This window comes from Acipenser ruthenus, chromosome 15, assembly GCF_902713425.1.
Source record: "Acipenser ruthenus chromosome 15, fAciRut3.2 maternal haplotype, whole genome shotgun sequence".
NCBI classification, from domain to species: Eukaryota; Metazoa; Chordata; class Actinopteri; order Acipenseriformes; family Acipenseridae; genus Acipenser; species Acipenser ruthenus.
Window position 1 is genome coordinate 9863339 of NC_081203.1, and position 14031 is coordinate 9877369.

Consider the following 14031-nt stretch of genomic DNA (forward strand, 5'->3'; position numbering starts at 1 on the left):
ACGGCGAATCAGTAAGGCAAGCACAAATGTGGACGGGGCAGTTCTGTAAAATCCAATTTTTTTTTTTTTTGTAAAGGATAGAACACTTTTAATAAGAACATAAATTATTATTTATTTCTTAGCAGACACCTTATCCAGGGCGACTTACAATTGTTACAAGATATCACATTATTTTTACATACAATTACATTATTTTTTACATACAATTACCCATTTATACAGTTGGGTTTTTACTGGAGCAATTTAGGTAAAGTACCTTGCTCAAGGGTACAGCAGCTGTGTCCCCCCCACCTGGGATTGAACTCACAACCCTCCGGTCAAGAGTCCAGAGCCCTAACCACTACTCCACACTGCTGCCCCTGTCAGTCTAACTTCTTACCTTTTAAAATGAGCCGCTGATTATCACTCTGTGTGAAGTGGCGAGTGTCAGTGAAACTGCAGTGAACAGAGCTGAAATGCAGCTTCCATGTATGAGGTGTGAAGTGTAAAGAAAAGCACCAAAATTTTAACAGTGTTTTTCATGGATTTAATGTAAACCGTGTATTTTTTCCTACATTTAATTTTTTTTAAAAAAATACAGATTTAGCTAAAAACATAAATGTTAACAAACACATTCTTAAAAGTTTTGAAATGTGTGAAAAAATTGCACTGTATGCAGAGGAGGCAGGGATGCGGAGGGATTGGCACTCAGAGTGTAAGGGCAGCTCTGCAGCAGACAACGCCAAATCAAACACGTCATTAGGCAGGGGCTAATTTGCATGTTAGTTTCAGATTTAGCTGGCAAAATTTTTTTGGGTGAAAACTCGTTTTTGCAGATTTAATTGCTTAACGATAATGTTTTTCAGATGTATATGTTAGGTAAATGTTGAATCAAGTGTTAAAAACAAATCCATGCTAAGAAAAGGGGGCAGCATATAAACAGTTTGCACATCACTGCAGGAAGAGCAATTTAAAAAAAAAAAAAAATACATAACAAGTGCTCTGGCTTTTGTGTTCCATACCACACCATGGATCGTTACTGCTGCGTTACCTCTTTGACAGGAATGTTATTTAAACAGTTGTAGCAGCACGCAGGGACATGCAACGCTCTATTCTTTGTCTTTAACTTCCAGTACACATAACTATGTGGGGTCAGGCTGGGTCCTGATGCACTGAAAACTAAACTCCAGTTGTTTGTTTTCTCAACTTGAGTGAATACCTCTTTAAATTACACAAAATGAAAAAGAACGAGAATATTTCATAACCAGATTCTTTTCTACATCAAAACATACTAAAGATATTTCTGTTTTCATAATAAATATTTCGCTTTCTCCAGTGTGAAAATGTGTTCTTCTCTCAGTGAAGAACAACCCGTGGTTGACTGATTCAAAGATCTGGCTAATTCAAAGCTAACCTATTGTAGTACGAATCACGCATGACTCATGCAATTGCTGCCTGCCCACCGTCTGCACACAAACTGTAACCAGTGCATTGACATGAACATGAAAAATATTAAGCAATCTACGCTGAACAGTTTTTCAAGAGAAAGGACATGTAACAACTGTATTCAGCATGTACAGTAAGTGTACATTCTTTCCTTTTTCATTTCTTCATGGTTCTTTTAAACATACCTTTTAAATGTTGATCAATGTGAAGAAATCTTCATAAAAGTAGTATATATTGATGTTCAATTCAAATTGGGTGTTTCTTCATTACTCTGATGCAGCAAATTTCCAAACCCTATTATAGTGAATACCCTGATATAAGGAACATTTCTATGGGTCACAGAAGACAATAGACAGATCCAGACTCACACTAACCTTGGACTACTTTACTTCAAGTAAGGTAACCCAAGATCATAACCACGGTCTGTGAAACCAGCTGTGTGTTAGTATTTGAGCTTAATGTCCAGACACAAATATTGCTAGAAAGCCAAATAAATATTGACATTGTGCCATTTACCTGTATTTAGTAACATATGCCACCTGTGGCTAATACAGTAATGTAATTTCACATGTTTGGTATTACTGAATTCAGCAACCTGAATTAAGGTGGTATTCCTCTGATTGTAATTAAAAGAAGCAATTCTGATCACCAATGACTTCTAATCAGGCTGAAACAGGCAGTTCCATATCTATCCACTAGAGGGCGACTACTGACAGCCACCAAGGAGAGTGACATTCAGAAACAGAATCTCAATATTGTCCCATTTAAGATATACTTTGGGATTTTTATTTTATTAATTAATTGCTTAGGATTCTCCAGACAAGCTCAAAGCCATGTAAAGGCAGGTTTAGAGAACAATGATAAGAACTCAATACTGGAGCAACAGAACCCAGAACCACTCGGAATGATTGAAGCAAACACCATGAGATAGTAAGGGGAATTGTGGCCGGGCCAGCATAAGAGAGAGAGCGTGTGCGTGTGTGTAGCAAACACGTGGGAATATGGCTGGGGCCATAACTGAATGAGTAATGGTCAATGAGGCTCCAGACACAGGTGTATAAGACGGGAAATCACGGGTGCTAGTGAGTTAATGTCGGGGTTGGTGAAGGTGCATGTCGCTGTGTTGCTGTCCTGTTTATGTTCGTAAGTGTTTTGTGTAGAGCTTTCGTTTTGACCCTTGTGGTGTTTTTTTTGTTAATGTGTTTTTGTTTGTTACTGTACTGTGACGCTACCCTGTCACAGGAATGTAAAAAAGCGATTACAAGGACATGTGAAGCTACTCGCTCTTTAATATAGTATAGTACTGTGGCAATACAAGAGCCTTACCTCTTACCAAGATGAAAGCTGCTAAGAAATATCCATTCTAAACTGGGGGAATATAATGCAAGTTGAATCCTGGACTTGATCACAGCAGAGATGCTATTTTGTGGTCTTCACTATATATTATTCTTACCTCTTGGAAAGTTTAGGGTTAAAGTGGGGTCACAACCCCTTCAAGAAGAGAAGAGCATTCTGTTCATCGGGTTCTGGTTTCTTTCTTGCATCTCCCTCGTGACTCACTGAGACACTCAAGTACTACAGTATGTACAATCGGCCAGATGCATCACCAACATGCTATTTGTGAAATGAAAATCAGCCTGCTAGTGTTACAGAGACAAACGATTTAGGCACACTTTTAAATCCTTCAACACACAGTTTAATTTTACTGGTGCAAACTAGACAAAACATAAGAAAAGTTTGGGAGCGAGACGAGTCTGTTCGATCAAATTAAACAGGACAGAACATCATTGTTTTTGAATACTTCACCTGGTAGGCTATTCTATGCATTTATAACTCTATAAAATGCTTCCTACCTTCATTCCAGAACGTACTGTTGTCACCTTGCATTCTTAATCTCTGTGCTAAACTTCAAGTACTGAATTGGGTTAACTTTACCATTTAGGATTTTACAAAATCCCTTCTATCCTGTCTTTTTTCTAGGTTGACTCTTTAAAACTATCCTTCAACCCTCATGAGATTTCAGAATACATTTTTCAAACCACTTGAACCCTAATAACTAAATAAAAGGCTAATGACAGCTTTAGCCTGGGTGAGAAGTGTGTGCTTCCAGAGATAATCACGCTCTCTATTAACAAGCAGCCGTGTAAAAAAGTAATCTATGGAACTGGCTGAGGCCACAGTGAAGTGGCAGCCCCTTTAGTGAGATGTGAAACCCATTGCAGCTGTCAGAATAAGGTGAGTGAAACCGGCACCTAGGGGGCCCAATCATCGCTTCACACCAGAGCATCTAGACTTAAATTGACAGCATGCATTGTGGTATAAATCACTACCTCCAGTGGTAAAGGCATGGTATGCTGTGTTTTAAATGCAAGGTAACCAGTAACCAGTGGTTTCTTATCTCTCACTAGAATAGAAATACTTTCAAAAGAGTACCCTTATTTTAGCCTTGACTCAGGTGAAGTGAGGACCGCATCATTCCCACACATTTCGTTTCTGGTTCCCACATGCACCCCACACCCATGTGTTATGCTTCCTGCAGTGGTTACTGGAGGGTTAAGCTACATCCAAACTCGACGCAAGCGATGCGAGCAAAGTCGTTGAATGTCAATCCACACCAGACGCGACTTGGAAACGATCCAAAAGACTGGAAATAAATACATGACCCCGCCCATGCATTCCTATTGGACACACTAGAGATGGGCGTCCCATTACAAAACAGGGCTTGTTTTGATAAAAGGTTACCACCCTGACCTCCAACTCCGCTGTAAAATAAAGGTTGGACTTGTAAAATCTATAGATCAGAGTTATTGAACACCCCTATATATCCAACAGTTTTATGTTGTCCTATATTAGTAGTAATTGTACAGTTGTACTCGTAGTATTATTATTTTTTTCTTTGTGGTACCAGCAGTAGTAGTAATCCGATTTTAAGTCCGGTACATCGGTCAGCAGACAGCTGGACAACAGTAGTATAGTTGAACTGATATTTTCAACAAAATTATTTTATTGTTACACATTTATATAACAACTTACTGCAATCTCAATTGTGTTTCTTTACAAATTCCTTCATGGATCCTTTTTATTAACTTCTTTCAGTATTTTAAAGTGCAACCTTCTTCTTCTTCTTATAATTATTATGTTGTTGTTAAGCATACATAATCACTATCTTTATTATTATTATTATTATTATTATTATTATTATTATTATTATTATTATTATTATTAACAAGTCACCATTACCTTGTATTAGTACAGATGCCGTTCTGCAAATCTATTTTTCTACTTTATCATAAACACTATTGAAGACTGTGACGCATCAGATCATGGGTGAGTGTTTGAGCCGTCTCTGACAATGTACTTATGAATAATTATACACAGAACAAGGTTGTGTGCCATGGCAAGACGCAAGACTTTTATTTAGTTTTTCCTTTTAAAACAGTCTGGTGAACAGATATGGCTCATAATCAAACTATGAGCTTGGTAGTGTTGGGATGTGTCACACAGAATACAAACGAGTTGCTGGCTTTGTTTTACAACGTATAGAATAGTAGGACCTTGTTAATATTTTTGTTTGTTTGGTGAATCTCTTTATACAGATGTTCACTTTATGCATATGTAAAGACATTCTTCTTGTCACAGATTTGTGCCACAGAACAATTTAGTGAAGAAACCAAAAAAAAGCCATAGCTTAAAATAAGGTCACATGTTTTTGTGCCATTTTTAAAAGCCAGCAAAAGTGCCAATTTTTCATTTAAATGTTGGATATATAGACTGCATGTATGGTCTGGTTTATTTTTGCTTATTAATAAACCTATTTTTATGCAACTTGCATAATCAGAAAGAAAATGTCTAGGTGCTGCTAAATGCAACACCTGAAAGCCACGACTACTGGAACTACATAAAATGATTCACTTGTTTTCAGGCATGATGTGTTTTGAGGCATGTGTTTGACGTGTTTCAAGGCTTCTGATTGGTCAGTTTCATTCCAGTCACGCAATGAAAAAAAAATAGAAACAGGTTCTATTTTAGCAATGCAAAATGTTCTTAATGCGACTCGCATGGCTCGCTGCTGGTTTGAATACTCCCATTTCACTGCAGTGACTTCTAAATGATTTGCTTGCATCGCTCGCCTCCACTGTGGATGCAGCTTTAGAGTTTGTTGAAATATAAGTAAGGCTGTATTTTTTTCATGGTTATCACAGATTTCACAATTTTCATGAAATATATCCATTGCCGTGAAATATGTGGTAAAAATACAATGGGCCCTATTTAGCAACGTTCGCAAACCCCTAAGGCAATCGCAAAACACTTTTGCAGACAGCACACAGAATCAGGCGCACGTGTGGCAAACAGACTTTGCCCACCTGTGTGATTTAGCAACCGTGTTTTAATGCGCACCTGGCAAGTCAGCATTAGCACTGGACACGGGCTGATCTTCAGGGGAGTGTCCTCATTTACATACAAATTTAGCAATTTAGCAAACTATCAACAGTGTTAGCATTTGCGTTTCAATTGACATGTGAAAACCAGGTCTAAACTGTGTGCATATTACATGGTTGAATATAAATACCGGTGAAACTAGTGAAGCAGGTAAAGAAGAGAGAGAAATAAAAGAAATACGGAGTGCGCACTGGATTTCTACGTGGCCAGACAAAGAGAGAGGAGGAGGAGGAGACATCCCCAAATATTTAGATGTCATCTGTCTTTTCTGAACCTGTCTGACACACAATGTATGTAGCAATTTTGCCTCAACAGACAAACAATCACTGACATCTGCCAGCTGCTTCAGGTTGACCTGGAAGGAGACATGCGGAGATCACACAGTTTGTCTGTTTGCACTAACATTGTAGGCCACTGTCTCGTTCCAACGTACTGTCGGTTACAGTATACTGCAGACATGAGCCAGTCGGCTGTGCAGTGCGAGGTGTACCTGCAGCTTAAGTAAAGCGTGCAGGAGAATTCATCCATTTCCCTGTCTCTCACGAGCTGCAACAACATACAAAGCAGGGTTTTCTTGGGAGGTATGGGTTTCCTGGTGTCCTATGAGCCATTGATCGACATAAATCGTAAGGGGACCTATTCTGTCAACATGCAAGAAGTGTGTGATGCCAACAATTGCATCACAAATGAGTTTGCAAACCATCCTGGCTCTGCTCAGGACTCGCTTATCCTTGCTAATTCGCAGGTGGCAGCCGTGTTTCAGTGGGATGACAGTCTGAGAGGCTGGTTGATAGGGGACAACAGGTATACAAAGAAAACAGCAGCAGTGGCAAAGAAAAGACAAATACTTGCTACAATATAGTTCTCCCTGTACAGTTCCTCAAACCCAAGTCATATTTTTTCTTTCCGTACGAAATGTGTGCGTGTGTGTGTATGTGCGGGTGGGTGGGTGTGCGGGCGTGTGCGTGGGTGTGGGTGTCCGTGCAAAACAGGGGGTTGTTTGGGTGGGAGGGGGCAGGTTACAACGTGCTCACCTACATACACGTCAAATCAGATGAAATAATCAGATATGCGTCACACTCGTTTAACCGCCACTGAAGTCAACATTTGATAGGGTCGGATATGTGAGTGCTGACTGTATATATAAAATGAGGGGTTTTAATCGATTAACGATGAATCGATTAATCATGCCTATGGGTGTTGATTGATTTAAAAAAAAAAATTATTGATCGATTAATCTAGTCTACCCACGTGTTGCAGCAAAAAGCAATGCGTGAGAAAGAAATCTAGAATGATGGCAGAGTACTGTGGCACACGGGTTACAGGGAGATATACCCAATATTTTACCATAGCTCAGCAGGAAGGAAAAAAGACTTGCAAGATTTGCTCTTCGGTGCTTTCCTTTCACGACAGTACTACGAGTTATCTTATCTGAGTCGCAAGGAAGTTGATTGTTCTTTTATACAACATATTATATCAATCTGTACCATGGCAGTACATTTACAGCTATAGTCTAAGTCTTAATTATGGCATATTCAGCTAACTAAATGAAACTAAAATAAAATAGCATTCAACTCAATACATTACCTGTTAGTTTAAAGTTTAAACTAAAAACGGCCCTATTTCAACACAGTAATGCCTGTAAAACGGCAAGTGTCATTAATAATGCTTGGAAAAAATAGCATTAATATCAAGGGTTACTTTTAGTTGTCTTTCAGTGCTTCTGGTCCAGCAGCCAGATCTACTAGCACTGTCTACATCAGGTAAACGGCGGATAGCTGGTGTATCGCTGCACTTCTGAAACAATTGCTTTTAGGAGTAGAGGTCAAGTCACTAGGGGTCACAAGTTAAATTTCAGTTGAAGGCAATATGGTGGTTAGTGGCAGCCCGTATGTTGAGCCTTTCTGGTGGCCTGAGCCCACCCCCTAGTGGACAGATGTTTACATTACACACCCACCATAAGACTGTTCCATGCTGAAAATAGAGCTCAGCCTTGTTTATATGAGGTACAATCAGACCCAGTTAATGTCAAATCATGGCAACTATTAACCTCAAATGAACTAAATCCTGGTTAAGATTCATATTTCTTATCCGTTTTAATTTTTTCTAAATAGCCTTTATCACAATTTCAGTCCCTTCCTTTGAACTTGTATTGTACTATACGATATTAATATTTACATGTAAAAATATGAAAATTACAACTGTGCTTCTGCAAATTAAATATTCAACTTCAGTAAGCTACAATGCAGCAAATGTGAGTATCGTATGGCCTCAATGAAGCTCTCAGAGTCATGTCTAAACAGCAGTACATCAGCTATACAGAGTGCCACCATGAACCTGCAACATGCTGACTCTAGCGGCTGTAAGAAATACTGCATTTATTCCATGTGCCATTTCATACTGATTGGTTTCTTCCATCCACTGGAGAGACACATGGAGTGCTGCATGGGAAGCAGGCTAATGGTTACACTGTGCTGCTCAGGATGGACTGCTCGACAGGAATGGGAATCTAAACTAGTACAGCAGCTTCTAATGACAGGCTCCTACTGCCCCCTTACCTTTTTATGATGTTTGTAATCACTCAAATAGGATGCTTTTTAATACTTATTTTATAGCTGCCTGCCAGACATACAGTATGTAATGTAGGGTAGATCAACCAAAAGGATTTTTTATTGGTAAGCATCAGCACATCTAGTGCACAGAAGTGTACTCCCGACAACACTAAAGGAAACGGGTTTCCAAAGTGGCAGATTGCTAGATGGCTCTGGCTCTCTCTTCTGTTAAGACACTTTGGCTAATCTAGCCTAGGTTACATATATCTACGACAGGCAAACAGAACCAAGGAGCCACTCCTCAACTCTGGGGAATTCAACTTAACAGACTTATCAAAAACAGTAGAGAGAAGTACCAAAGTAGAAAACAAATGGATATGTTGCACTGATTATTATTATTATTATTATTATTGAGCTCTACTGTGTCCTTGGCTTTTACACAACAATTGTAAAGCTGCAGAGTCAGCGTCTCGTTCTGTAATCCCTTCGGCCTTCTTATTTTCTTACTTTGTGTTTTGTTACTAAGCAGTGGATCACTGTTACAGATTAATACAACAGTTGGTTGAGATTCTAATGATAATGACACTTGTATTTTCCTCATTGCCCTGTGTAATTAAGAAACCATTTCTTCCATGCTTATCGCTGGTTGGCATTCGCAGGTGTTTTTTGATATAGCTTTGTTTGTTAGCTCTGTATTAAGATGGATTTAATCACCATGGATTCAGATTAGGTAGTACAGCGTATTTCAATATATTGAATCTCTTGAGAGATCTGGCCTTGGATTGGTAAGACGTGGTTAGAACTCCCCCGTAGCCACCTATTCAATCTTGTTAAATCCGGAAGCACATTTTTAAGTTTTATAAGGGTCCTTATTTAAGGGCTAGTGGCTTCGCTGTGGTGCGTTGCAAGATGAGAATGTAACGCCTAAGTCAATAAAGATTAATTAAAAAAATATTTGAAAGAGGGAGTTTCATTATTACAGAGTAACCGACACAGCGATGCCATTATCAATACTGCACTACGACTTGAAGTTATTTATTTACTGTACCTGTTTGTCTGAAATAATCATTGTAATTCACAGAAAGAGTTTTTCAGAGCAGGGCTAGAGCATCCCTTTGAAGTGTTTCATTTTTTAGAACAGTTGTCGTTAATTCCGTCATTGAGTAATAACTGTACGGCTGACCTTCATAGAAAATTGATGGGTATCTGGTTGTTTTAGAATTTGTGTTTCATTTACACGTAGAGGTAGGGAAGGGGATTACTGTAGCAAAGACTAATCCCAGTCCAGAGCTCTGCCACCTGACCCACTTCCAGAGCTAGGCCTGAGCTCTTTCAGTGTCTCCAATAAAAGTGTGCGGGGTGAGACACTGTACAGTAATAGAAAGCACTCGTGTGCAGGGCTGGGGTGAGACACTGTACAGTAATAGAAAGCACTTGTGTGTGGGGCTGGGGTGAGACACTGTACAGTAATAGAAAGCACTCATGTGCAGGGTGAGACACTGTACAGTAATAGAAAGCACTCGTGTGCGGGGCCGGGGTGAGACACTGTACAGTAATAGAAAGCACTCGTGTGCGGGGCTGGAGTGAGACACTATACAGTAATAGAAAGCACTCGTGTGTGGGGCCGGGGTGAGACACTGTACAGTAATAGAAAGCACTCGTGTGTGGGGTGAGACACTGTACAGTAATAGAAAACACTCGTGTGCGGGGCTGGGGTGAGACACTGTACAGTAATAGAAAGCACTCGCGTGCAGGGTGAGACACTGTACAGTAATAGAAAGCACTCGCGTGCGGGGTGAGACACTGTACAATAATAGAAAGCACTCGTGTGCAGGGTGAGACACTGTACAGTAATAGAAAGCACTCGTGTGCAGGCCAGGGTGAGACACTGTACAGTAATAGAAAGCACTTGTGTGTGGGGTGAGACACTGTACAGTAATAGAAAGCACTCGTGTGCGGGGCTGGGGTGAGACACTGTACAGTAATAGAAAGCACTCGTGTGCAGGGCTGGGGTGAGACACTGTACAGTAATAGAAAACACTCGTGTGCGGGGCTGGGGTGAGACACTGTACAGTAACAGAAAGCACTCGTGTGCAGGGCTGGGGTGAGACACTGTACAGTAATAGAAAACACTCGTGTGCAGGGCTGGGGTGAGACACTGTACAGTAACAGAAAGCACTCGTGTGCAGGGCCGGGGTGAGACACTGTACAGTAATAGAAAGCACTCGTGTGCAGGGCTGGGGTGAGACACTGTACAATAACAGAAAACACTCGTGTGCAGGGCTGGGGTGAGACACTGTACAGTAATAGAAAGCACTCCTGTGCGGGGCCGGGGTGAGACACTGTACAGTAATAGAAAGCACTCGTGTGCAGGGCCGGGGTGAGACACTGTACAGTAATAGAAAACACTCGTGTGCGGGGCTGGGGTGAGACACTGTACAGTAACAGAAAGCACTCATGTGCAGGGCTGGGGTGAGACATTGTACAGTAATAGAAAACACTTGTGTGCAGGGCTGGGGTGAGACACTGTACAGTAATAGAAAGCATTCGCGTGCAGGGTGAGACACTGTACAGTAACAGAAAGCACTCATGTGCAGGGCTGGGGTGAGACATTGTACAGTAATAGAAAACACTTGTGTGCAGGGCTGGGGTGAGACACTGTACAGTAATAGAAAGCATTCGCGTGCAGGGTGAGACACTGTACAGTAACAGAAAGCACTCGTGTGCAGGGCTGGGGTGAGACACTGTACAGTAATAGAAAGCACTCGTGTGCAGGGCCGGGGTGAGACACTGTACAGTAATAGAAAGCACTCGTGTGCAGGGCTGGGGTGAGACACTGTACAGTAATAGAAAACACTTGTGTGCAGGGCTGGGGTGAGACACTGTACAGTAATAGAAAGCATTCGCGTGCAGGGTGAGACACTGTACAGTAATAGAAAGCACTCGTGGTCGTACTTTAATACAAATTAAAGCTAGTAAGCTGTGTATTGCAGTGTTTTGTGGCAGACTGCAAGCACCAGCCAAAAAGGGAAGCTGCTCCAGGTTTCCTATAGTAGCTCATGCTCATCTCCTAAAGAAGTGGTATGTCAGTTTGTGCTAATCTGTACTAATAAAATGAATAAGAAATATCCAAAACTATTTGTGTATGTAATTTGTACACCAAAGTGATCTTCCGTTTCAACATTACTCTTTTCCATTTGAAGTAGTTTCCATGTTTTTCCATTTCATATGCCTATATTTATGTACTGGACTTATACTTTCAAGCTACGTTGTTCAAGTAAATGCCAGTACATTATTTATTATTATTTGTATTTATTTTAATCAAGCAACAGTTATAAAACATATTAAAAACAAAATAAAAAATACAACTTACTATAGAAATTGCATTAATGTTTACAGAAACGAACTTCTGAAAATTGTAAAATCAAAAGTGTTTGAAATGGCAGTTCTTGCAAGCGCGTTTTTATTTATTACTGCACTTGCACATTCTCGGACTCGGCAGTTAATGAAAAAACGGCATTATGGGAAAGTATTTATACTCAGAATCTTCGAAGACTACAAATAAATGGAAGGACTGGTTGGTTCCATGAATATTTTTACAAACTTAAAATGTGTATTTTTGTTTGTTTTGTATAAAATGCAAAAGAAAAAAATGGAATACATGAAAAAAATAGAAAACGAAATACAACTTATGCCTTTTCTGTATTTAAATTTACTACCTATTAATACTGCTTCTTGTCTTCTGTCTTTAATTTAGAAATTGCTTCACATTCTTCTCTTCTGGCTCACTTGGTATTATGGTATCTATATAATGTGACCTTGTTTGTTTTTGTGCCTGAAATATAATTTCTTTGTTTCATTGATGTCTGATTCTGTCTTTCACCACTTTTTTCTGAATGTAATTCATTATTGCAAAACCAAAGAGTTTGCTTACTTTGAAATGTACTGTGTGCTAAGACAAGTTTGTGGTTTTAAAATTCTAATATAACTATATTATTTTGCAATTACTTTTCATAGACACATATAAGTAACTTTAACTTGCTCTTCAATCTCGATGCCTAAAATCATAAAAAAATGTACAAAGTTACACTTCTTTTGAATTGTGGGGCCCTATTAAGGCACATATCTAGGCCCAGGATATGCAGTTTTAGACCCCTGCAAAACCCTGAAAAGGACCCCCACACCCCCCCGCACCCGCGCTGGGGGAGGACCCCCACACCCCCCTGCACCCGCGCTGGGGGAGGACCCCCACATCCCCCCGCACCCGCGCTGGGGGAGGACCCCCATACCCCCCCGCACCCGCGCTGGGGGAGGACCCCCATACCCCTCTGCCTTCTACTTAGGATTTCTAGCCTCCTACTTTAAATGAAAATGAAAAGACTGCACCGTATTAGAAACACACAACACCTTAAAAGGGTGCATCCGTTCAGAAACTTGGAGGATCATGTGATGTGATATTCAATTACCAACTGCACATTTTCAATGAGGAAACAACACACATTAGTAGTAATGAGTCTTATGCCTTGCAATGAACTTCCCTGCCTCCAGAAGGAAGGAAGCATGGAGCCAAGGAAGGAAAGGGGGAGGTATGTGAACGACGTACCGGGTTCAATGAAACGGTCACAAAGCTGTCTTTTCTGAATCCCTCTGAAATACAAATGTAACAAGACAAAATCAGTGTTTGTTTTGTTATGAAGTTCAGTAGCACCATTGACATTTACTTGCAGTTGTAATTAGAAATAATTAAGTGTATCTAATTACTATTGTGTATTTGTAAGTGCAAATACACGACGCACACCGATCTCATGCACCATCTGCAAAGAAGTGGTGACCCCTTGGAAAACGCCAGGGTTTTTCATTTTTAATTCTGAATTTACCAGTGCTGAAAGTGAGTTTTTTATTTTCCATTTTTGTATTAATTTACTATCAAATTTGAAATTCCCAATGTGAACATCGCCTCACTGCTGCAACCCACTTTCCGATCAGGAGGACTGAAGGTCAACAGCGGCCTCAATTTCTGCTGTCAAGTCGGTTGCTTCTTTCCCTCACGAACCTAAGCGACGAATGTTATTAAGATACTAAACCCTGGAGGCAAGGCTCCAGCCTGGGAATCTCTACCTGGACTTGGCAGGCTCAGCACAGTAGGGGGTGCTGAAACATGATGAGGCCAGCCCAGCCCATTTTCCTCCCGAACGCTAATGCAGCACTCCCTGTGGGTCACTAGCCAAGATCGGCAACTCGGCTTGAGCAGGACTCAAACCACTCCAAATGCTTTTACTAGGCGAGCCACTGAGGACCACAAGTGTGTTTCATAACCAAATGCAATGGACTGGAACTGTCGTGATCATTGGAGTCAACTTGTAGTGGTACTTACCATTTTTTAGGACTAGGGATTTCTTTGTGGAGACACTTTGTTTCGGTGAAGACACGCTGCTTTCAGGGGTAGAAAGACTCAATTTCCCATGATCCCAGGAACCTGTAATCTTTTGAGTGGTCAGGAAACTTATTGGCTGGGAGCAGTTCTAAAACAGCAAGGGAAAGAATTTGGTATTAGAATTTAGCATCATTTCTTTTTAAAATGTTAGTGAATTTAGCCATAAATAATGAGGGACAT

At 40.4% G+C, this 14031-nt stretch overlaps 1 protein-coding gene across 1 annotated transcript in view; it reads right to left on the reverse strand.

Moving 5' to 3' along the window:
• LOC117422508 (adhesion G-protein coupled receptor D2) overlaps positions 1–14031 on the reverse strand; it is a 120047-nt gene that overhangs the window by 6538 nt on the left and 99478 nt on the right. Inside the window, exons 23-24 of the mRNA XM_058987378.1 lie at positions 13792–13939; positions 13021–13064 (exon numbers count right to left, since the gene is read on the reverse strand). Coding sequence (XP_058843361.1) covers positions 13021–13064; positions 13792–13939 — 192 coding nt within the window. The remainder of the gene's footprint in view (positions 1–13020; positions 13065–13791; positions 13940–14031) is intronic.